General features: G+C 40.7%; 1 protein-coding gene across 1 annotated transcript in view; it reads right to left on the minus strand.

Annotated features, from left to right (window-relative positions):
* The window catches only part of ptprq (protein tyrosine phosphatase receptor type Q), a gene marked incomplete at its 5' end in the record, with an annotated part of 36324 nt that overhangs the window by 14086 nt on the left and 693 nt on the right, over nucleotides 1-21545 (minus strand). The window contains 34 exons of the mRNA XM_079224022.1: nucleotides 826-997; nucleotides 1872-2017; nucleotides 2158-2312; nucleotides 2422-2542; nucleotides 2933-3214; nucleotides 3319-3600; nucleotides 4003-4110; nucleotides 4211-4390; nucleotides 4669-4830; nucleotides 4968-5472; nucleotides 5887-6044; nucleotides 6560-6706; nucleotides 6812-6940; nucleotides 7057-7285; nucleotides 7441-7640; nucleotides 7758-7827; nucleotides 9493-9607; nucleotides 10719-10827; nucleotides 11392-11503; nucleotides 12994-13154; nucleotides 13280-13540; nucleotides 13740-13908; nucleotides 14328-14425; nucleotides 14868-14974; nucleotides 15149-15302; nucleotides 15377-15506; nucleotides 15625-15755; nucleotides 16451-16750; nucleotides 17051-17344; nucleotides 17896-18207; nucleotides 18292-18666; nucleotides 18859-19039; nucleotides 20804-21018; nucleotides 21129-21413. Of these exons, the coding sequence (XP_079080148.1) occupies nucleotides 826-997; nucleotides 1872-2017; nucleotides 2158-2312; nucleotides 2422-2542; nucleotides 2933-3214; nucleotides 3319-3600; nucleotides 4003-4110; nucleotides 4211-4390; nucleotides 4669-4830; nucleotides 4968-5472; nucleotides 5887-6044; nucleotides 6560-6706; nucleotides 6812-6940; nucleotides 7057-7285; nucleotides 7441-7640; nucleotides 7758-7827; nucleotides 9493-9607; nucleotides 10719-10827; nucleotides 11392-11503; nucleotides 12994-13154; nucleotides 13280-13540; nucleotides 13740-13908; nucleotides 14328-14425; nucleotides 14868-14974; nucleotides 15149-15302; nucleotides 15377-15506; nucleotides 15625-15755; nucleotides 16451-16750; nucleotides 17051-17344; nucleotides 17896-18207; nucleotides 18292-18666; nucleotides 18859-19039; nucleotides 20804-21018; nucleotides 21129-21413 (6555 nt within the window). The remainder of the gene's footprint in view (nucleotides 1-825; nucleotides 998-1871; nucleotides 2018-2157; nucleotides 2313-2421; nucleotides 2543-2932; nucleotides 3215-3318; nucleotides 3601-4002; nucleotides 4111-4210; nucleotides 4391-4668; nucleotides 4831-4967; nucleotides 5473-5886; nucleotides 6045-6559; nucleotides 6707-6811; nucleotides 6941-7056; nucleotides 7286-7440; nucleotides 7641-7757; nucleotides 7828-9492; nucleotides 9608-10718; nucleotides 10828-11391; nucleotides 11504-12993; nucleotides 13155-13279; nucleotides 13541-13739; nucleotides 13909-14327; nucleotides 14426-14867; nucleotides 14975-15148; nucleotides 15303-15376; nucleotides 15507-15624; nucleotides 15756-16450; nucleotides 16751-17050; nucleotides 17345-17895; nucleotides 18208-18291; nucleotides 18667-18858; nucleotides 19040-20803; nucleotides 21019-21128; nucleotides 21414-21545) is intronic.

Raw genomic sequence — 21545 nt, forward strand, 5'->3', positions numbered from 1 at the left:
ATCCATAAGATGAGTGAGTGGATGTGAGGGGCCAGGTGTGTGTGTGGGTCTGAGCCTAGCAGGGGGCTTGGCTGTGCGGGAGAGACAAGGTGCCTTGAAGATCCGGTACTTGGCTGAGAGTGGAGCAGCTAGAGCACAGGCAGAGATACAGAGTCAGTATGAGCAGTAATCATTCAGAGACAGCGAATACTAACAAGAAAATAACAACGTACAAATATGAACTGTGTGTGACAAAGTCTGTGGCGGCTGTCTGCACCATTTTTCTCAAAATAACATAAAAACAAAGAGATCAGTTTCATGTACACGTCACTTTTTACACTGAGGTTGTCAAAAAGACAAAGTACAACTAAATATTACATGCAAATTGAGGTTCTGGTGCAACAATGTGCAGCACAAACGTTCTCAAAGCACATCTGGCTTTGATTTTTCATCATATTCTAAAAGCTTCTGCTCTCTTTTCTCTCTGTTTTTTAATCCCCCACAACTTTCGGCATGCTTAGCGAAAGAAAACACAAACTGGCTGTCTTCAAGGCAGTGTCACAGGTGGACAAAAATAGAGCCAGTTTGCCAGACTGACTGTTATCCCCTTTAACTAACAGGCTGAAAGTCACATCTGCAATCGCAGAGTTTTTATGTAATTTTCTTTTTGGAAGTTGAAGAGTTTTGAAAAAAGTGTGCAGACTCACCTTCCGATGAGACTTTGAATCATTGTATGTAATAATTATCTGGCACTATGTGTGGTATTTCATGTTTCTATATATATTATGTTTAAACTTATTCATATTTGTGTATATGGAATCGTGTTTGTGTGTGTGTATAACTGACCGTCCTCCGGTAACAACAGGTAAAGGGGCTCGCTCTGGACCCCCCCGTCCCCCTGCACTGTGCTGGAGGTCATCCACAGGGTGTAGTTTGTGCCCCCAATCAGCCGGGTCAGAGTGTAGGAGAGGGCTGAATCAGGAGATGCAGGTGCAGGTAAGTCTGAAAGAAGAATCCTCTGCGGAGAAAAAGGAGCATTCAGGATTTTTTCAGATATTGAAACAAGCAAAATGTCCCAACATTGAGTGCCTTTATTTCACCACTCAGTTCTTTAGAGCAGTTTTATGTGCCCCTCGCAGGCAGCACAACAGGCTGTTGATAGTATGTATATGATGCATGTTGTATCATTTAGCTATACATTAGTATTAGTTCGCCATTTAAAAAAATCCAGCGGGCAAGAAGCAACATTGGCATTCATTTGGAGTCAGGTTTGTGTCCTCTCCACCAACTACTGAGAGACGTTTTGGTAATTTTAGCTGCCAACAGCTTCACTATGTTTGCTGTTCGTTGCTGTGCAGTAGCTAACAGTAAATTAAACCTTGCTCCAGCCTGCTGCTGGAACAAGGCTAATGATACTAGTGCAAGGAAACCGAACCAGTTACAAGCCGAAAAACCAAAACAATGAGTTAAAAGACGCTTTGCACAGTATGGCTAACAGGATTGCCAAATTGGGTGACAATTATAGGTTTGTGACCATGAGAGACACCTTTCACATGACACATCGTTATTTTTTGGGCTGCACCTGCCAAAGAACATATTAGTTGACTTATATAGTCTAATATATTAATCGATTAGTTGATTTAATTGACAGATCTTTAAAATTGAGAATCAGACAAAGAGAGATGTTTATCAGAGATGTGTGTGAAAAAAAACATTAAAAACCACTAAAATAATAAATAAATCTTAGTCGACTAAGACCACAATTAACAATTATCAACTAAGAGGGGGCAGTCCAAGTTATTTGACTCATTTTTTTTAAATTTAAATATTGATTAGTGCATTTTTAGTCTGTCACTTGTCTGTTTATTCTATATACAGTATATGCATCTCACCTGCTCAGCCACAGTGTTGTTATTAGAATAATAAATAGTATAGTGCACAACGATTCCATTAGGTTCAGTAGGCGGGCGCCACAGCAAGGTGACGGAGGAGGCGGTCACATTTGCAAAAGTCACATTCTTCGGGGGGTCAAATGGTACTGAGAGCCAAGAAGCACACACATGCACATATTTAGTTAGTGGAGAAACCTCATACAAATGTATGGTAAGAAATATTTGAATGTTAGGATGACATGAAAAAAAAAATCTGTCAAAAAGTTCTTCAATAATCGTCCAGCACCTGTATCAGTGGTGGTAAAGCTGATGTAAATCAGCACTCCTCCATCTCCCAGTCTGGTCCAGCTGGAGACAGAGGCATTGTAGCGACTCTCTGAGTCTACATAAATAACCACTGATGTCTCTGTCACATTCTGCCAAAGCTCAGTTGTTTCATTCCTGACAGAAGAGAGCAACCATTAATGTTGCAATGTGGTCCATTTGAATTTTAAGCTTTTGTTTTTTTCACAAGTCAAACACACAAAGAGAAGCATATTAAGAAACTCACCAAATTCTCACAATGTAGTAGAGTATATCTGAATTGGCTTCAAGTGGTGGTTGCCATGACAACTCTACCTCATAGTCTGACAACTTCCTGGTGGTGAGGAACTGAGGAGGTGTGTCTGGAGCTGAGATGCAGTAGAAACACTTTCAAGTAACATAGTACAAACAGGAGTATGGCTTATGAAAAGGCATTGGGCAAAAAGGAACCTCATATGGCCCCTCAGGAACCTGGCAGAGAAAAACATAATGTTGCCCTGAAATCAAAAAAACTGGTTAGTTGTAATGACTCGTTTGTGCTTCTCAGTCCTGATGAAAGGCACGTGGCATCAAATACCTGTGATGTAACATCATTAACATGAGCTGAGACAGAGAGATGTAACTGAAGAGGAAAAGACGAGAGGAAAGTCAGATTTAATCAGATGCCCTTCGAACTCAGTCATGATGTAACCGTGCAGTGTCCTGGATCTGAAAAACAAACTCTACCCAATCCGCTCTCTCCCACCCAGCTCTCTCACCGTCCTCCAGTGTGGTGATGTTGAGCGGCTCGCTGCTGTAGTTTCCTGGCCCGACACGTGTGTGTGCTTGCACCATGATGCGGTACTGTGCATACTTCCTCAGATGCGTGATGTGGATGTAGTTGGTTGTGGAGGTGAGGTTCAGGTAGTGACTGGAATTCCACAGCTCCAGACTGTAGTGGGTAATGACCCCGTTAGGCAGGAAAGGAGGCTGCCAGGTCACGTTAACTTCGCTGGGACTGACCGACTCATACATAACGCCATACGGAGGACTGCCAGGGACTGAAGAGAGAACACACCTTTATTACAATCTGAACAGTTAATATTGGAACTAAAGGTTTTCATATGTGTGTATGTGTGTGCGTGGGTGCAGCCATCAAACACACCGTCCTCTCCGGACAGCAGGTATAAAGTGTCTGAAGTTTGGTTTCCATGACCGTAACGCGTGTACGCCTTCACAGACACGTTGTAGTAGGAGAATGGCTTCAGGTTCATCAGAGTGACTGTGTCAGAGGACGTGTTCATTAACGCAGAGTAGGACTCATTCTCATACAGGACCTCGTAATGTTGGATCACCCCGTTGGCTTGCTCTGGTGCAGACCAGGCCAACATGGCGGCAGAGGGGTTGCTGTCAACCACAGTGAGGTTCACAGGGGGGGAGTCAGGCTCTGAGGAAGCAATAGAAGAATCATTGACCAAATAATATAGCTGGCCTCACAGCACATTCAATATTGGTAATTCAATAATTACATGTGAAATATTTGAGTTTATCGATCAAATTTCATATTTAATATCACTGACATTCATCAACTGACATTGACTTGTTAATAGTGTGAGGTGCATGCCACACCGGGCACCAGCAACAATTCAACAAGGTTTAACAGCTGCACAAACACTCGATACTTTGTCACTTTTTCTAAAGTTTGACTGAACAGCTTTAATTCTATTCTTTTAAAAATCAATGATAGATGTATTGCTATTTCATTTGGTCAAACATTCATTATCAAATTTGTGTTACTTCCACTCATATCCAAACAAATGTTTTATACAGTGTGTGTTTAAGTAAATACCGTCCTCTAAGGTGAGAACAAAGAGGTCATCTTCCTCAGACAGAGCACTCTCTCCCACAGCTGTAGATGCAGCTACACGTAGCTTATAACCAGTATACTTTTCCAAATCTATATATTAGAAGAGATATTTACCATCAGATCTGTATCATGACGATGTTAATGGATATAATGATTGCATAGAGCTCTGCAGAAAAGTTGGTTACTCTACCTGGTATCAATATGCTGGTACTGTTAGTAAACCAGTTAAGGGCCTGATAACTGTGCAGTTTGAGCCCGTAGACAGTATAATGTGTGATCCGCCCATTGGGGTTCAGTGGTGGGACCCAGTTCACCAGTATGGAGGTGGAGCTGATGTTTTCATAGGACACTTCGAGCACTGAGCTAGGGACTAAACAAATACAGACATTGTTAAGAACAAAACAATTTTTAGGTATTGCAGGACTTTTTTTTTTATCTAGTTAATAATACATGCAATATGTAAAAACAACCCCCAAACCCTCTCTCTTATTCCTACTGTCTCTAAATGCAGCACTTGATGTAGATCATCAAATTTGATGAACTTCATGTACTTGCATGATTCTTGCGTAACAACATGGTTGATTGCACTTGTTGTGAGTCACTTTGGATAAAAGCAGTCAGCTAAAGAAATGTAATGTGACTACTCACCCTGCTCACTTGTCTTCTCACTGATATCTGTTGCTGGACCCTCTCCCACTGTTGTGAAGGCAGTAACCCTAAACATGTACTCGGTGAAGGGATTCAGGTCTGACACCAGGTAAGACATCTCTTCAGAGAAAACGTGCATCACCTCTTCTCTTACCGTTACACCTGGAACATGTTTACAAAAACAGATGGAAACACAAGACCACATGCACACACAGGACTTATAAGCACTGGAACCTATTTTGGTATCAAGGGCTGCAGGAAGTTAAGAGAAGCAGTGTTTAGGGCTAGTGCTTTCATACCAGAAACTGCTGCAGTGCGTGTTGAAAAGTGTCCCGTAATTGATGCATCATGTGTGGACAAGCGGAGCTGGCCTGGGGTCAGGGACAAGGCGGAGGAATCTGAGGTCATATCCCCAGCATGCGATAGCTTTGTCAGCCAGGGTGGAAGCGTAGCAGGTGGCATAGAGGTAAGAGGGAATGCAGCGGTCCGAGGGACTGCAGAGTTAGTGGGTTGAATATTTGTGCTGTTAGAGAGTGAAGCAGAAACATAACTGGTACTGGGCTTCTCAGTGATCATGGAGTCAGCAGTTGGTTGAGCATCGGTGTTAGTGATGTAAACAGTGCTTCTTTGTCCAGAGTGTGTGACACTGGAAGCAGTCGCAGAGGGCAGTGTGCGATCAGAAATGGTGGCTGTAAAAGTCCGTGGTGATGTGATCAGATTGAGCGCCGCAGATCTCTTACGCCGCCCTGGATTGTTAGGGACATCAGTGGGAAGGACCTCATCTTCACTTAAACTGGTTGTATTCTGAAGGAAGAAAAACTACATTTTATAGCCTGACAAGAGTTTCTGATTTCTTCTGAGTCGGTTCAGTGTAAAACTTAAAAGATTCTCATTAGTTTTGGCTCTACTTGAACTAGTAGACAGTGGACATGGCTGACAGGTTGCGTACTGTATGAGGATGTTTTTATAAATGGTCCCAATTGGCAGTTCTAATGGGTTGTACAGGTGTTTATACTAGGTCCTGCCGCTGGAAACCATTATTAGTTTTTACACTGGAACAAAAAAGAAAATCTGTACTGTAAGTTTACGCAAAGATTTACAATTTCATTCAACTTTTTTAACTAAAAAGGTTATACACCTACATTTTTAACAGTAATGCGCTGTGATGGGATACATTTATAATCGTTTAGATAGATGTAACATCTGGCCTACCATTTCTGCAGAGAGGGTGATGTCCTGCAGCAAAATGTCGCCAACAAGAACCTGCACTTTGTAGTGGATGATTGGACCGTTGGGCTGGGCAGGCATTCTCCAACTCACACGGATTGAAACTGAATCTTTAGCTTCTGCCATCAAGTCCTGGACGGCACTGGGTGCTACTCACACAAACACACATAGAGCCAGAGAGAATCAGACACAGAAGTACACAAAACACACCTTTATGCATGCAAGTATGTATCGGACTTTATTGTGTTATCCTTTACATTTCTGTAGTAGTGTGTTTGTAAAAGCATCCTTATATGCATCATGTGTTTAAAGAAAAAGGGAATTTTTGGGGGATTTGTTCTTCTGATAGAGTCATGAGACTGGGGATGCCTACATGTCTCTGTTTGAAGAACGTGGTGTTCCTTGTTATCATATGACCATGCCGATGCAAGGTAATCTAAAGACGTCATGAGAGCTTCTGTGATTGTGTCATTAATGTATTTAAGAGGTAACTCTCTGCTCATTCATTGAGCAGTCCAGGATATGCAATCTGTATATCATGTTGTGATTCTAACGCTGCTCCTTCTTCGAAGAATAAATGTTACTGATTTAATGATTTTACTCCGTGGTGTCGAGTGAAAAAAAAAAAGCATTCGTCAGTACATCAGTTGAGGAGTGTTCTCACCTTCGGCAGGTGTAATTACATCATCCTGCGCTGCTGGACCCACTTCTCCAGACGCTTTGGCTCGGACGGCCACCGTGTACCTTGTGTAGGGGGTCAAACCGGTCAGAGCAAACCGCATGTCTGCTGTGCTGTTCTCATACAAATATCCTGCATTGAATAGGAAATAGAAAATGTTATGGATTTTGATACATTTAAAGTTTGAGTCTGTCTATGCATTCATGCTTGTGTGTTCAAGAGTTAATATTGAATAACCTGTAGGTCCATAAAGGTAGAGCACGTAGGTGAATCTTCCTGTGATAATGTAAGGAGTGCCCCAGGACACGGAGATTGATCTAGACGTCATATTCAATATAAAGAGGTTTTGTGGCGGGTCTTCTGGGGCTGCCATACACAAAGACACATAAATAAAGATGTTCATAAATGCAGTACATTGAAAATCCAAATAAGAGTCACAAATTAAACAAAAGATACAGCCTTGTTTGCCTCTTTCTCCACACCTGATTCTGGCATGCGGACCATAGTGGAGGCTATCTGTCCTTCTCCATCAGAGGTGAAGGCAGACACTTCAAACAAATAGGCAGTGTAAGGTCGTAGTTGATCAACTCCTACTGATATGGGCACACTCCACGAGGCTGCAGGGGGTATGGCGGAGAGGGTGATGGGTGAAGACGATGCTGTAATGTCCAAAGGACTGAGAGTCGCTCGGGACAGGATGTCTGCTGCATCCTAGACATACAAAGTCATACATATGAGACATTTTTTCCAGCACTATGTTGAACACACGGTCAGCCTTGTAACTTGGTAGCATCTATGATGCTGACAGAAACAGACCAATTAATTAAATAGTTCAAAGGACATAAGGTGACAGTATAATGCAGTACATTGCAGTGAGGCAGTGCTCCGGTCATGAGGTCCTCTGCGTTGACCTCCAGTGTGCGGACCGTCTGCCCAGTACGAGCGTGTTTAGCCTTGACAGCAAACTTTGTGATGAGACCGTTGATGCGGTGCGGCAGGAACCAGGTAACCATGACGAAGGTGTGGTTTTGAGCAAACGCTGTCAAGTTAGTCACCAGGCCAGGGGCTGCAGGAGATGCACACACACATGCATTTACACCCACATAGACAAACAATACTGCATATACACAATTACTGTTTTAGATTTTGAGATTATCATGCACGTGTGTGCATGAACACCCACGGGACTCAGCGGTCTTTATGTATACAGATTTGCTGAAGGCTCCTATTCCAGCTCGAGATATGGCTGCTACCTATAGGGAGAGGGGGGGAGTGAGTGAGAAAGAGAAAGAGAGAGAGAGAGAGAGAGAGAGAGAGAGAGAGAGAGAGAGAGAGAGAGAGAGAGAGAGAGAAGGTATTACTTTATTATGATTAATTCATGTTCCTGTCAATAGGGCGGTCATCAGATCCAGATTAGGTGCCTATCTCAGGCAATGATCACAACTGGAACAACACTTTGCTGGAGGTGATTTAGTGTTCCGAGTAAAACATGAACAACAATGATATATCAATATACAACAGGTATGTCAACAGTATGTAACCAGACCTTTAGCCTCTGAATGCCTGCCTACATCTTTGATCTTCTCAATGAGTAAAACTGTATAAATCAAAATTAAGGAAAAAATAAATTAATAAGGAGTGAAGTCTGATCATCAGACAAAAGTGGGAATTCATCAAAATGGACAATAATGAATGCTACATCCAAACCCTTATCTTTAAACATCCATATTCAGCTTTTATTTAGTATACATTATAACAACTATAGTCACTGCATATTTAACAACAACATAAATGTCAATGTTTTGGCACGGGATGTTTCATTTTATTTTTCTAAATTACTTACAAAAATGTTCTTAATGCAAATACTTCTAGAAAATCAACTTACAGAGGATCATTCCTAGAGGGAAAGCACAACACTGGCATTGTACATCCTAATGCAAAATAACGTTGTCTAAAATTACCATAGAGTCGAATCAATGACTACTATTATCTAAACTCATATTCATTACCACTATAATGAATAAGAGTGGTCATTGTCTCTATTACCTGAAAATACCCCTAACTGTGTTTGGAGATTTTTGACTGCAACAATTACACTGTCAAATAAAGAAAGTCAATACTTATATTCATGTTAATATTACCGTAGCGGTATAAATTGTAGCTTCTGTAACGTATACGATTTTGTCGATTATATAACTTATAACTGTCTGTCAGCTCAGTTTTTTGCACGGCTTAGTGTGTGGGCCAACACACTCAAAGGTGAGAAGTAGTAATATGATACATGCACACACACTCATAAGCGCGTGCACACAAATTCAGAATATGCAGGTCTCATGATGTGTGTCTCTCAGAGACCATTTGTATAAAGGTCATTGTGGGTTAATGAATTCTGAAAACTAATAAGCACGATCACATTCAAGCTCAGTGACAACAGACAGTGGAAAGAGCCATGGCTGATCCATAGATCTGTTTACCTGATTAATAATGAAATCAGGGAGGATCAATTACCAGCATTCAGCCAGATAAGGAGAATAGTCCAGTCCAGTGGGATCTGTCCATTTGAAAGTACAGAAGGACAGTTTCCAGGAATATGGTTGAGATCCAATGTTTGAGATACACCTTAGATTGTTGGATATGGGAGTCTATATTAAGTTAAATATGTATTTTTAGTAGACACACACCCAGTAAATAAACTGTAATATCCATGGGATTTGGTCCTCTATTTTTCAAAAAGCTTGTTCTATTAATTTGTATATAATTTTCCATGCATAAAATAAGGTTTTAAGTTTTTGCTATGGTTATGCTTTTTTTCACTTGTTTTATGTCTCAGTGTGGTTATGGGATGTGAGTTCACCAAAGTGAATTCCTATCTCCTACTTAATGGCCATAAAGAATGTATCTTGAATGGCATATCCTACCTCAATGTGGTATGTAGAACCTGAGGTGAAGTCAGTGATCAGGGTCTCAGGTACATCCAGGTACTTGTTCGCCTGTGTGAAGGTGGGATCGGGGTAGGGACACACCTCCTTGTACCTACAGGCAGAAATCCATTTTCAAGACTATCATCTTTCAACTCAAATTATACATGTATGTACAATAAGGGGCTGGATGAAGGACTCATCAGTAAAATATTTACATTCTCTTAAATTCAGGTGTAACACTCCCAGAGAATTTACAATTAACAATTGTATTTAAGCATAGAGTTACAGTACTTCATTTTAGTATATTCATTTTATGCTACATGTATTCCGTTATACTTTAGAAGGGAGCTTTTTACAAATATTTCCTTTTTATTATCTCCTTGATGCATAAGTGAAATAAATCTGTCTTTTTTGGCCATTTAAAACTAGATTTGAGTCTAGAATTGACAATTATTTAAAAAAAATCTGCTATTGCTGCCAACATATTTACACGGGTTTTTAATGAAAATCAACTTGTTTTAATACTTTTTTATAAAGCTACTACAAAGTACTTATTATGTGTTGAACTTGGTGTCCCTGTGGACAAAAGAAGTACTGTTTCTGAGCGCCAGACCAGAAAACCTCTCTTTTTACTGCAGCAGGGTCTGACAGTCAGTTCTGGTTCTCCTGTGCCTCCCCACCCTCCAGTGGGTCCAGCAATACGGCCTGGGCCTCCAGGCACGTGGTTTCAGTGTCGGCTCCCAGCAATCCCCTTATCGCTGCCAGAGGCCTTGCTGGAGTCTGGGCTGAATAACTTTCTGATGATCCTGCATGACTTTGTCTGATTTTGATTTTTTGAGGCATCATTATTAAATTGAGACTTTTTTCAGTTAAAAGTTCCTCACAGTAACTTCAAGTGTGCTTTTGCTCATAATACTACTAATAACATGATTTGGAATACTTTAAACTTGTAAGGGAATATTTTTAGGTCTTGAATACTTCTTCTAAAATGTTACATTATATATATATATCTTTGTTTTCCTTTTTTCCCTTTATTGACATGCCTCTTTTCTAATCTCATGTTGAGTCAGCACCTGATTTGCGGTTGCAACTGCAATTCGCTTGACATAGGCAAATACAACAAAGCTCTCCTGGATTGTGAAGTTGAGACTTACAACCTTTGTGGACCCCCACCTAAGGTCCAAAATAAATCCTAGTTTTTCAAGACGACAACAATTCATTACCTGATGACGTATCCGTCAATATTGTTGGTATCAGATGGCATTAACCAGGAGAGAAGAATACCATTGGAGCCCACGGCCTCTCCTTCTAGGCTTAAAGGTGGGCCAGCAACTGGAGGAGAAGAAAATAAGTGTGTGAAGGAGAGAAGAGAACAGAAGGGTGGCTTTCCACATCGTCTAGACTCTACTGTGTTCAACACCATAAATACAGCAAACATACAACACAGATATTTTGGTAAATAACGTATTTTGTCAGAACTAAACACTTTACAGTACTTCAGTCATTTGAAGAATGGTGTTGTTGTCTTTGGGTACTGATCCTTCGAGTGTGTGTGTGTGTGTGTGTGTGTGTGTGTGTGTGTGTGTGTGTGTGTGTGTGTGTGTGTGTGTGTGTGTGTTTGAGCCCGAACTCTGATGAATAAGGCCTCACACAGTAGTGGCATTTCAATGGCATTCACTGGAGATCCATTCATCCTGGGGTTCAAAAGCCCAGGCTTAAGTTACCTAAGAGGAATTAAACACACACACCTACTGTACTAATTCGTTTCCCTCGATGTGTGTGTGTTTGCTAAGGGACTGAATTAAACAGCAGAGGGCAGACGAGAACCTTATGGCCCTTTAACACTCAAACACGAAACCCGTCCAACCAACAGCAAACAGCGTGTCCACGACTCACCAGTCTCATTAGTATTGATCATGCGGCTGACACCGGGGCTGATGTTGGAGGAGGAGACTGCTGTGACCGTTACACTGTATTGTGTCCCTGGAGTGACATTCACCACATCAGACTGCGAACACAAAATAAACACAGAATCAGTGTATACTTGTTGTATCTCTTCATCATACTACCATGTTCCAGTTGTGTGTTTGTTTAATTTATTTTGAACTGTATATGACTCAACACTGTCAAAGCAAGTGAGTATTGCTCTATAAAAATATAAGAGAAGAAGAAGAAGGTCCATCATTATTTCCAAAAGGTCGAGGTGATATTTCGTTTTTTTCTGCCATCGCTTGATCTGACAATTGCAATTTGTTATTGCTGGTTTTGGCAACAGTCCAAGTCCAGATATTCTGTTTAATATCACGTAAGAAAAAAAAAAGCATGGATTTTTTGTTAATAATAATAATAATAATAATAAGTATTCCATGTACACACAATCCAATCACTACTGTAGAACATATTAGTAAAATAGAGCACTCCTTTGAGAAATCTCCCCAAATAGAACCAGGTATAAAACTAAACTGTGGCTGCACTTGTTTGTATCTCAATATATTTTGGTGACAGAAGAACTATGTTACAGACTTGTTGCTTCTTAAATACCCTATCTTACCTCCCAGAAATATGACAAACACTCTCTCATTGTTATATTTGTGTCCTGTTTATCTGAGTATAAAAACATCTACGTGTACATTAATGCCAGATATTGAGTGTTGAATTCTTACCTGTGAGTGGACCTGTCCCAAGCAGAGTGTTAGCAGCAGGATGAGTGAGAAGAAGGCCATAATGGTTAGCAGAGTTAGCTTTAGTTTAGACCCAACAGGTTAGAGCCAGTGGAGCTGCATCCAGTGATAGTGTACAATGGCTAGCAGTGGTCTACAGGTGATCCACTGAAGTGAAGAGCAATAACTCCACAGGTTCTAGGAGATGGTTAGCGGCATGAGTGAAGGTCACAGGGTTAGTTTTTCTCAGAATTGGATATTAACGGCTCTTGGTCTTGAGGTATTCCAAAATTGGTGTGGCTAACTAACGAGGATAGAGAATCCTCTTATTAGCACAAGGCTAACATTCTCCCTCTGGTCTCTATCTCTCTAGGGAGAGCTGCTTAAGCAAATGAATGATTCAGGGTTGAGCTCATGAGGCCAACTTAATAAATAATGAGATATATTACTCAACCCTGTGCTCTGTGTACTCTGTGTGTGTGGTGTGTAAGGTTACATTTTGGAGGTATCTGACACCTGGCAGCCGGTAAGAGATGGTATGGGGCGGGATTTGGTTAAATGGGAGGAGAGATAAAGTGTGTTTGTGTGTATGTGTGTGTGTGTGTGTGTGTGTGTGTGTGTGTGTGTGTGTGTGTGTGTGTGTGTATGTGTGAGTAGATTGTACATTCAGTATCACAACTCTTCCCGTTTTACTGCTCTTCATAAAACTGCATTGAGGGTATTCAGGTGAACTGCTGTCTCATTTCCAACATGTATAAAAAGTGCAAGTTCAGAAATTCCATTGTTGTTATATCTCAGCAGTGTGTGTATGTCTGTTTCTTCGAGTATGTGGGTGTACCTGAATGTATCCGTCACATGCAGGGTACACTGTGACTTTTCCCTGGTTTGGTAGCAGGTTGACTTGATAGTGATCCACACACCCAATCGCCTGCTTCCAACGTAGTGAGAATGCACGTGCAGACACATTCACGACACGCACTCCTCGCACACGTGCTGGCACTCATAAAAGGACAAGAAAGGGAGAAATAGAATCAGAGACGTGGAGAAAGTAAAAACAAACAATGCAAGGGCAATCAGGTTAATTGATATTAATGTAGTGTTGTAGCCCTTTTGGTATCGTCTACCTGTGGTTACAGTCAGAGAGGCAGCACTCCCCGCTGTCACTCCTCTCACTCTCTCAGCGCTCACGTTGTAACTGCAGCCGTCCACCAGACCCGTAACCACGGCAACCTGTTCCTCCTTGGGTACGGTGTGCGTGTTTGTGCCTGAGGTATTGGCCACAGTGACTCTGTGAAAGTCAAACTCCCCAAACGCACTGTCCCAGCTCACGGAAACAGAAGAAGAGTTCATGTGGCCTAAATGAAGAGCGCATACTCCTGCAGGGCCTGGAACACAGTTTTCACACCTTTGGTTTTTATCTCTTTGGCTACCGTTATTTTATGTCTTACATTATGCATTATGCGTTGAGGAATCACAAACAGCTTTTTCTATCTTGGCAGGACAAAACTTTCTGAAACACTGTACAGAATTTAGACTGATCTGTATATGTGTGTGCGTGTGCCTGTATGCATGAGTATCTCTTACGTGTGCTGAACTCTCTGTGGACTGCCCGACTGGTGTCTGAGCCAAGAACACTCTGAATGCTTACACTGTAGTCTGACCCCGGGATCAAATCCCTGATCTCATAACGTGCATCCAGGACAAGAACTGTAATCCATGATTTCCTGTCCACAGATCGCAGGCCAAAAACAAGCTAAAAAAAAAAAAAAAAAAAAAGTCCCAAGTTTCAAACATGCCACTTTTTTTGCTTTATCAATCCTATATATGTACCAATATATTTCATTTCTGTTTGTTCATGTGGGTTGGTGTTGTGTGTGCATGGAATGTGCTTGGTCATTCTCCCTGGTCGTGGCTCTACTGAGGTCATACATCTTTAAAGGGCTGGTAACCAAATCTGTGGTGTGCCGACAACGGTTTCTAAGTAACCAACAGGTGAGTGCAGATTGTGTGGCCTTCTTTGTCCTTTGAAGACATTTTCTTTTTAGCAATGTGTGTATAAGACAAATGAGGACGGACGTCAAAGTTACTATGGCATACCAAGCTATAGTGGCTGCTGCCTCTTTTACTTTGATTACTTGGAACTGAGCAGGTGAAGTATTTTACATGTCTTACCTTGTACGCCTCCACCTGACCTGGCGGTGGTCTCCAGGTTACAAACACAGACGTCACCACCTGCTCTGAAAGAGACACATCCTGTGGCACCTCTGGGACTGAGACAAGACTTCCATTAGCATGAGACACCATGAACTGACTCATAATCGTCGCCCTCTGTCACTATAGGTAATACACGAGTAAATATAAACGCTTTGAAAACTTTATAGGCTCACTTTAAACAAGCAATTAACAAGCAATACTATGTCATCATCATTTCTATATCATTTTTAGAATAACATGAAATCATTGTCATTGGATTAGCATTATAAATCCACTGAAAAAAGTTGGTCCCTCTTTACCTCAAAACAGAAACCAAAAAAAATGATAAAATAGTTCCTTTTTGTCTTTCATAGTTTACATGGGAACCTGCACCCCTTAAATACATCTATATTTTCTTTATAATCTTACATTATTAATCTAATATGTAATTGAAGTTATTATTTGCATATTCCACTCACAACAAATATTTGGTCTCGGTGTTGCATGTCTTAAACTTACTGGTATGGAGGATCATAGTATCAGGTTTACTCCTTCTTTCTCCGCTGGTGCTAATCACTTCAATTGTATATTGGCTTCCATGAGCGAGGCCTTCAAAGCTGTAAGATCTGTGAACACACAGCTCTGGCAGTCATTGTTTTGTCAGCACAGACTTTGAGTAATCCATGTTGCAATGCAACTGCACTCTGTTGTTATAAAATAAAGTTTTGATCTGGTGATTGTTATTCCAGTCTCATAAAACTGTTAAAATGTGTGCACTGGCTGACAAGAGTGAGACTGACCTGTCTTCCCGATGAGAAATGATCAGCTCTTGACTGAATGTTTTGTTTTTGATTGACAGGATGAGTCCACTCGCCTCTCCCCTGACCATACTCCAACGTACGCGTATGGATGATGTGGTTTTATTCATAAGAGACATCTCCATTGTGCTGGGCGCTGGCATGTAAAAACCATTACACATAGTTAGTTCAAATAGAAAGATTGAGCAGTGTGTTTATGTGTGCGCTTACCTGCGGTGATATTGATGGTGACAGGTGAACTGTCTGCATAGGACTCCTTCTCTGTTCGTACTGCAAAGTGGTAAAGTCTGCCTGGAGTCAGACCAGAAAATGTTGCGCTCTGACTGAACACCTTCTGCACCTGTAGCACACAAATGTTACAACATAAACACTTAGACCTTGGATCATTAAAGCTTAATACATAATGCCAAATGTTAGTCATTATGAATTCAAAGGAAAACCTCCTTTTCCTGGTTTACCATTTGTGAAAGCTCACAGTTTAGGCAGATGACCTCGTAGCTGTGAGCCCGTCCTTCTGCTGGATCCCAAAGCAGCTCTATGGATGAATCTGTCACCACACCTTCCCTCACTCTGTTCGGAGTAGCTAAACCTAAAATCACAAACCATATCCCATACTGTAATTATTCTTCCAACATACAGGAAATACCATTCAACATTGGTTGGGCGATAGTTGTTAATTTTATGTTTTAAAAATCTGGGGATCATGTAATTTATATATAATGTATTATTGTGATAATAATTAAATAAAACGTTGGCAACAGCTTGATGACAGACACCACATACTTTATATATATATATATATATATATATATACATATATATACATATATATATTATTTTTGAAATGCATTTAAAGATGATGCAATCATCTTATCTTAATCTTATCTAATTTTGGAGCGAAGACAGAAAAAAAGCTTATCCACATCAATGTTGTGCCTTCACATTTTGGGTTTGTCACAGGCTTGAGGCCTGACCTAAATGGTATTGATTTTTGTGATCATACATGTTGAGAACATACATCTTCAAAAATAATTCTAAATAAAGAAACATTTAACCAGTTAAAGTGATGCCAATAATAGAGTGGATTAATTTAATCTAATTGCCTCAATATGCAATAGATAAAGACATGAAAAAGTACTTTTAATTGATGCCAAATTAGAATAGATACAGTAGTGCTATCCTAAGAGAAAAGGTGATGAGAGGCCTTTTCTAGGTTACAATACACTAACAGAGAAGGACCCATTATGTTGTGAGATCATTCAAGTCGTAGCACAGGTAGCTCACTTGTTCTAACGGGCCGCGTGTAGTACGGTGGTCCCGTCTGCTCTCGGCTTGTGCTATACACCTTGAGCTGGTGCTCTGATCCTGGACTGAGGTTGTTCAGGGTTATGATATGAACACCAGCAGGCAGGGAGAACCAGTGGCATGTGTTCCCACACAGTCTCTCACACAGACTGTCACACAATCCTGCACATACACACACATTCACCCCATCAATCAGACCCAGCTGTGGATGCTGGATGTACAGGTGTGCAGAGTTTGTGCCCACTGAAAGGGGCACTGCTACCTGAACTGGCATTGGATCTAGACATATAGAGGGAGAAACAGGAGACAACGACAGTAGAAATTACTTTCTACATTGTCAAAGGATAGGTCCATTCTTTTTGTCAGATGCCATATGAATATTGAAAACATGTTTTGCTCGCTGTAATCATTCCTTATCTGAAGCTTTCCAAATTGGTAATATGGAGTTACAGCCTGTTTAGTACAACCCCCCTCTTTTTACTTTAAGAAAAGACTGTCTGGGGAAACACAAACAGAGAAATGTAATCTAACAAAGCGGGCTACCTCAGACTACTGAGGCAGTATTGTTGTTTCTCTTACCTGTGGTGTGTATGATTCTGGTCCTGTTGCTCCTGTCCTTTCCCCTCAGAGAGACAACTCCTATTTCATAAGTCTGACCTGGAGTAAATGTTCCCAAGTTAACACACACAGACGGATGTGCCCAGTGTGCACTGGGACTGGACTGGTTTACCCACAGTAAGGTTAGAGTGGGATAAATGGGTGGTTGGGATGTGACATAATAACCATCTGGTGGGTCATCCGGGGAACTGGTCCAGCAGACTGTCAGATCTCCAGTTGTGTTCAACACCACCAGATCACTCGGGGCCCTCACCGCTAAGAGGCACAAAGGAGGTTGTTATTTTGTTGTCAGCAAAATTATAGCAAAGTCTGCATTACACAACTATGCATTTACATATTGTAAAGTTCACTTTATGCAAACTCTACTCACAATATATACAATAAAACATAACTAAAAGTCTTCACTTTTGGCACCTTGTGAGTAGGCGGTGTTGCTTCCAAGAACTGATTAACATTAAAGAGTCTCTTCCAACCAAAAGTCGAGTCAAATATTGGATTTCATTGTACTATCTGGGTGAATATAATGGACTATAGTTGCAATAACAGTGAATTAATGACACCTTGTGATTGTGAAGTTATTTTGCCAAAGATTTAAAATAAATTAAAATCAATCATCATGAATCAATAGGAAAATCCCAGGTGTAAAAAATAAAATGTATGTTGAAACTAATGAATTCCATTTAATTGCCCGTTTCAGGGTCCTGGTATTGTGGCTCACTGTGACCCTATCATGGCTTACTGGAACACTACAATAGAACAGAAGCATCCCAAATATCTGCTGTGAAAACATGCTGTCACATGCTTACCAGTCTGTACAGTCACAGGCGCTTGTCCACAGCTCTCTATGCCACGCTGGGTGACGGTGTAAACCTCGACCATGTATTTCCTGTGAGACTGAAGCCCTCCAATCACAGCAGTGTATGCCTGCAGCCCAACAGTCTCAGATAACCTGGAGATATTGGTCATTCCAACTATGCTCTCTTTTCGTGAAGACATGTCCACATAGCGCACAACAAAGGTCGGTCTAACCTTTAACTGTGCATCTGTCAGCATCCAGTGGACAATAATCTGACTGATGGTACTGTGGCCAAAAGTGATATTTTGAGGAGGAAGAGGTCCTGTAAGAAAGAGAACAAAGCTTTAAATTTACATCTATTACTACAAGAACTTTCTTGTGTACTTTTGTGTGTCAGCAGACTCACTAGTGTACGCAGTTCGTGTTTGTCCCAAGCTCCAGGACGAGCCAGCAGGATGAGAAGCTCGAAGGGTGAAAGAGTAGATGCTTCCTGGAGACAAACCTGTTACTGTTACCTCTCTGGAGGACAGTGAAATGGGGACTCGGACAATCTTTCTAATACCGTTCAAGATCTGTGTCCCCTTTTTGTCCTCCGACTTCCTGCTTCTATCTTCTATATCTTGAACTGACTCTCTATCTGTCTCCTCTTGGTACTGGAGGAATATCTCAAAAGAAGAAAGATTAAGAGAGTTCAAGGGTTGAAGGTGACTCCAACAAAGCTGTACTTGTTGCTCTGTCACCTGCACCAGGTCAAAAGAGAATGCAGCAGGGACATGAGGGGCTGTGGAAGAGGGAGAAACAAGTTGAGAAGGAAATGAGGGAAGGAAGTGCTCCAAATGCATATGGTATGGGTTAACTAGTAAGAGTTTAGCATTACTTATTTACCCTGAGATTGAACAATATCAAATCAAGTTGTCTCAAATAATGTAATCACAGTAAATTATGTAAAAGGTCTATTACAGAAGTTATTTACTCTGGAAGTGGCAGATGAAGGGTAAGGGGATGTTACAGAAGAATGGAGTGAAAAAGTATCCTGGTCCTGTGGCATTCCTCTGAAGGGCAAAACAGTCTGTCTGATTGGCCGGCAGTAATGACATCATGGAGTTTGTCAAGTTATAGGCTGAGCCATCAGACCAGAGAGGATGCCCCTCTGCCTGTGGGATAACAGAAGAAAGACATTATGCACAGTATGTATACACAGGACAGACACAGACACACCAGCTGACTGTCATTAAAGTAAAAGTATCAGAAACAAAACTCCTCTTTAAGGAGTACCTGCTGCGTTGGGGCTTTTTGTGTTTAAATTGTAAACCACTTTGCAAGAATATCCCCTTCCCCTGTGTTTTTATTGGTCTATGTTTTTGAAACAGATGATTTACCTTAATAGTGAGGACCTCTCTGCATGCAGGCAGATAAAGTGAAAACTGTTTAGATAGGCTGGTTTACTTAAACTATTCTTCTCAAATCATAAAAAGTAAATCCAACATAGAATTGTCATTTCCTAAGTATATTCACTCTGAATATAAAACGACTTTGGAATTGTTGTTTAAACTAATCATAATGCGTTGCTGTGAATAGGTTTCTGTAAACATGTATGTTGGTTTGCACACTACAGGAGTATTCGTTAATGCTGACAATATTTTGTGCAGGGAAGTTTAACTACATTCCAGAACATTTTCAGATCTACTACTGTCCTGCTGTTCACTTTCCATACATTCCTCCATATCCTTCAGAAGCAAATTCTGCAAGATGTTGACAGTCTTGCAGGTCAGAATAACTGCTGAAGGTTATAAATTAATATATTGTTATTTTAGTCGTATAGAGTTGTCCTTCGTAATTATATGTATTAATAAAGTATTAATATGTTTGAGGAAAATGTTGATATATTCTCGATGGCCTCGTCTTTTTCCTCTGCCTTTGTATTTCCTGCATTATGTTACCGCTTGCTAGCTTGCTTAATTGCTTAATTAGTAACACCTGGAGGGCTTCATTACTTCGCAGTATACAGTGCATGGCGGTCATTCAGTGCAATCATGGCAATTAACAGCATCCTTTCCTGTTAATGCCTGTATGCATTGTGTTAAAGTGTCAAACGTCATGATTTTAGTCTTTTTGGTAATACATAAGCTTCCGAATTTTTCAGAGTTTTCAGAATTGTGAGCATAGGGCCATTTTTGTGTGTAGGACTGGATACAAACTATAGTACTGCACATTTTTTGTCCCCACTGACACCAAGTTTGTAATACTGCAAATATATACATATTGCAATACTTTCATCAGTTGGCCATATGGCTCAATAATGCGATTGTGTCATCTCATGATAGATAGTGACTTAATATTTATTGAAACATTTATTTACATAAAACAATATTTGCAATTTGCCACATTAAATATGTTCAAAATGGTTTGCTACTCACAAAAACTCATCAATGTTTAACAGAAATTGGTAGCTAATCACTTCTCTCTCTTAAATTCTTTCTCACCAAAAAAACTGTCATTACTCACATTTCCTGTTTCACATAACGGAGTGCACACCAACAAAATCCTGCAACTGAAGTCTCAAAGCCAAACTATTGAGCGTTATTGCTTCTGCCAACGCCTATAACGCTCTTAATTGACAATAATAAGATGTATACTGTGTGTCATCACTATAGTCCAATCAGAGCCATATATCATAACACAGGCCTGCCTTCTTAATCAGTGACCTTATGAATATTTATTCAATAGGTTTTCTTGACAAATATATCTTTAAATTACAAAATGCAAAGTTATTCATGTAAATTCCCAAATGTGATCCCTTGTGAGAAAATGTTATTATAAATGAATAATAATACATACATATGCACATTCTCAAAGAGACATCCACTATTCTAATTATGTATTATGGCTCTTAGTGATAACAATAATAATAAGGCTACCTGCTGGTCATTGAGTCCGGTCCATAGCAGCAGCAGGTTGTGGCTCAGCAGGTGAGAAGACATGAAAAGCAGATCTTCCACGGTCTTCAGATCAGCCAGGTGACTTCCGGCTGCCAGGCCTCTGCAGCGGTGCCGGGCATCACTCCAGGTCAAACCCATCCTTCTCACAGTGTAGCAGCTTCTCCCATTGGCAAACCAGTCAGGTGGGCACTGAGCTGGAGACGGTAATTATCATCAAATGATACAGTCATTTTTAAGGCAGGTGATCAAATTGTGGTCATATGTTGCCTTGATGTGATGTTTGTGTGGCAAATGCGTACAATACCTGTTTCAAAATCAATGCTGAGTCTCTGCTTCAAGGTCATATGAAGTTGTTTGAGGACTGTAGTGACCACAACTTTAGCCTTGAAGCGTGTGCCAGGCTGGAGACCTTTCACTGAGTACAGAGAGTTTGTCTCTGATGAGTTTATGTTGAAGATGTGCGTGACAGATTTTGTGTGAGTGTTGTATAGACTCAAGGTGGATAGGGTCTGTTGTTTGTGAAGTTTCCACATCAGGAGAGCAGTAGTAGTCGTGCTGTATAGATGAAGGGAGGACAGGGAGACTGGAACTGGACACAAAAACAAAAGGGAAGGAGTAGAGACGATGAAGAGAAGATGAAACTATTAATATAAAAAAATATATATATATATTAATATTAATGTCAATAGGCATTATACTGTATCAAACACTAATCAAGCAT

Source organism: Taurulus bubalis (genome assembly GCF_910589615.1).
Source record: "Taurulus bubalis genome assembly, chromosome: 9".
In the NCBI taxonomy this organism is placed as follows: domain Eukaryota; kingdom Metazoa; phylum Chordata; class Actinopteri; order Perciformes; family Cottidae; genus Taurulus; species Taurulus bubalis.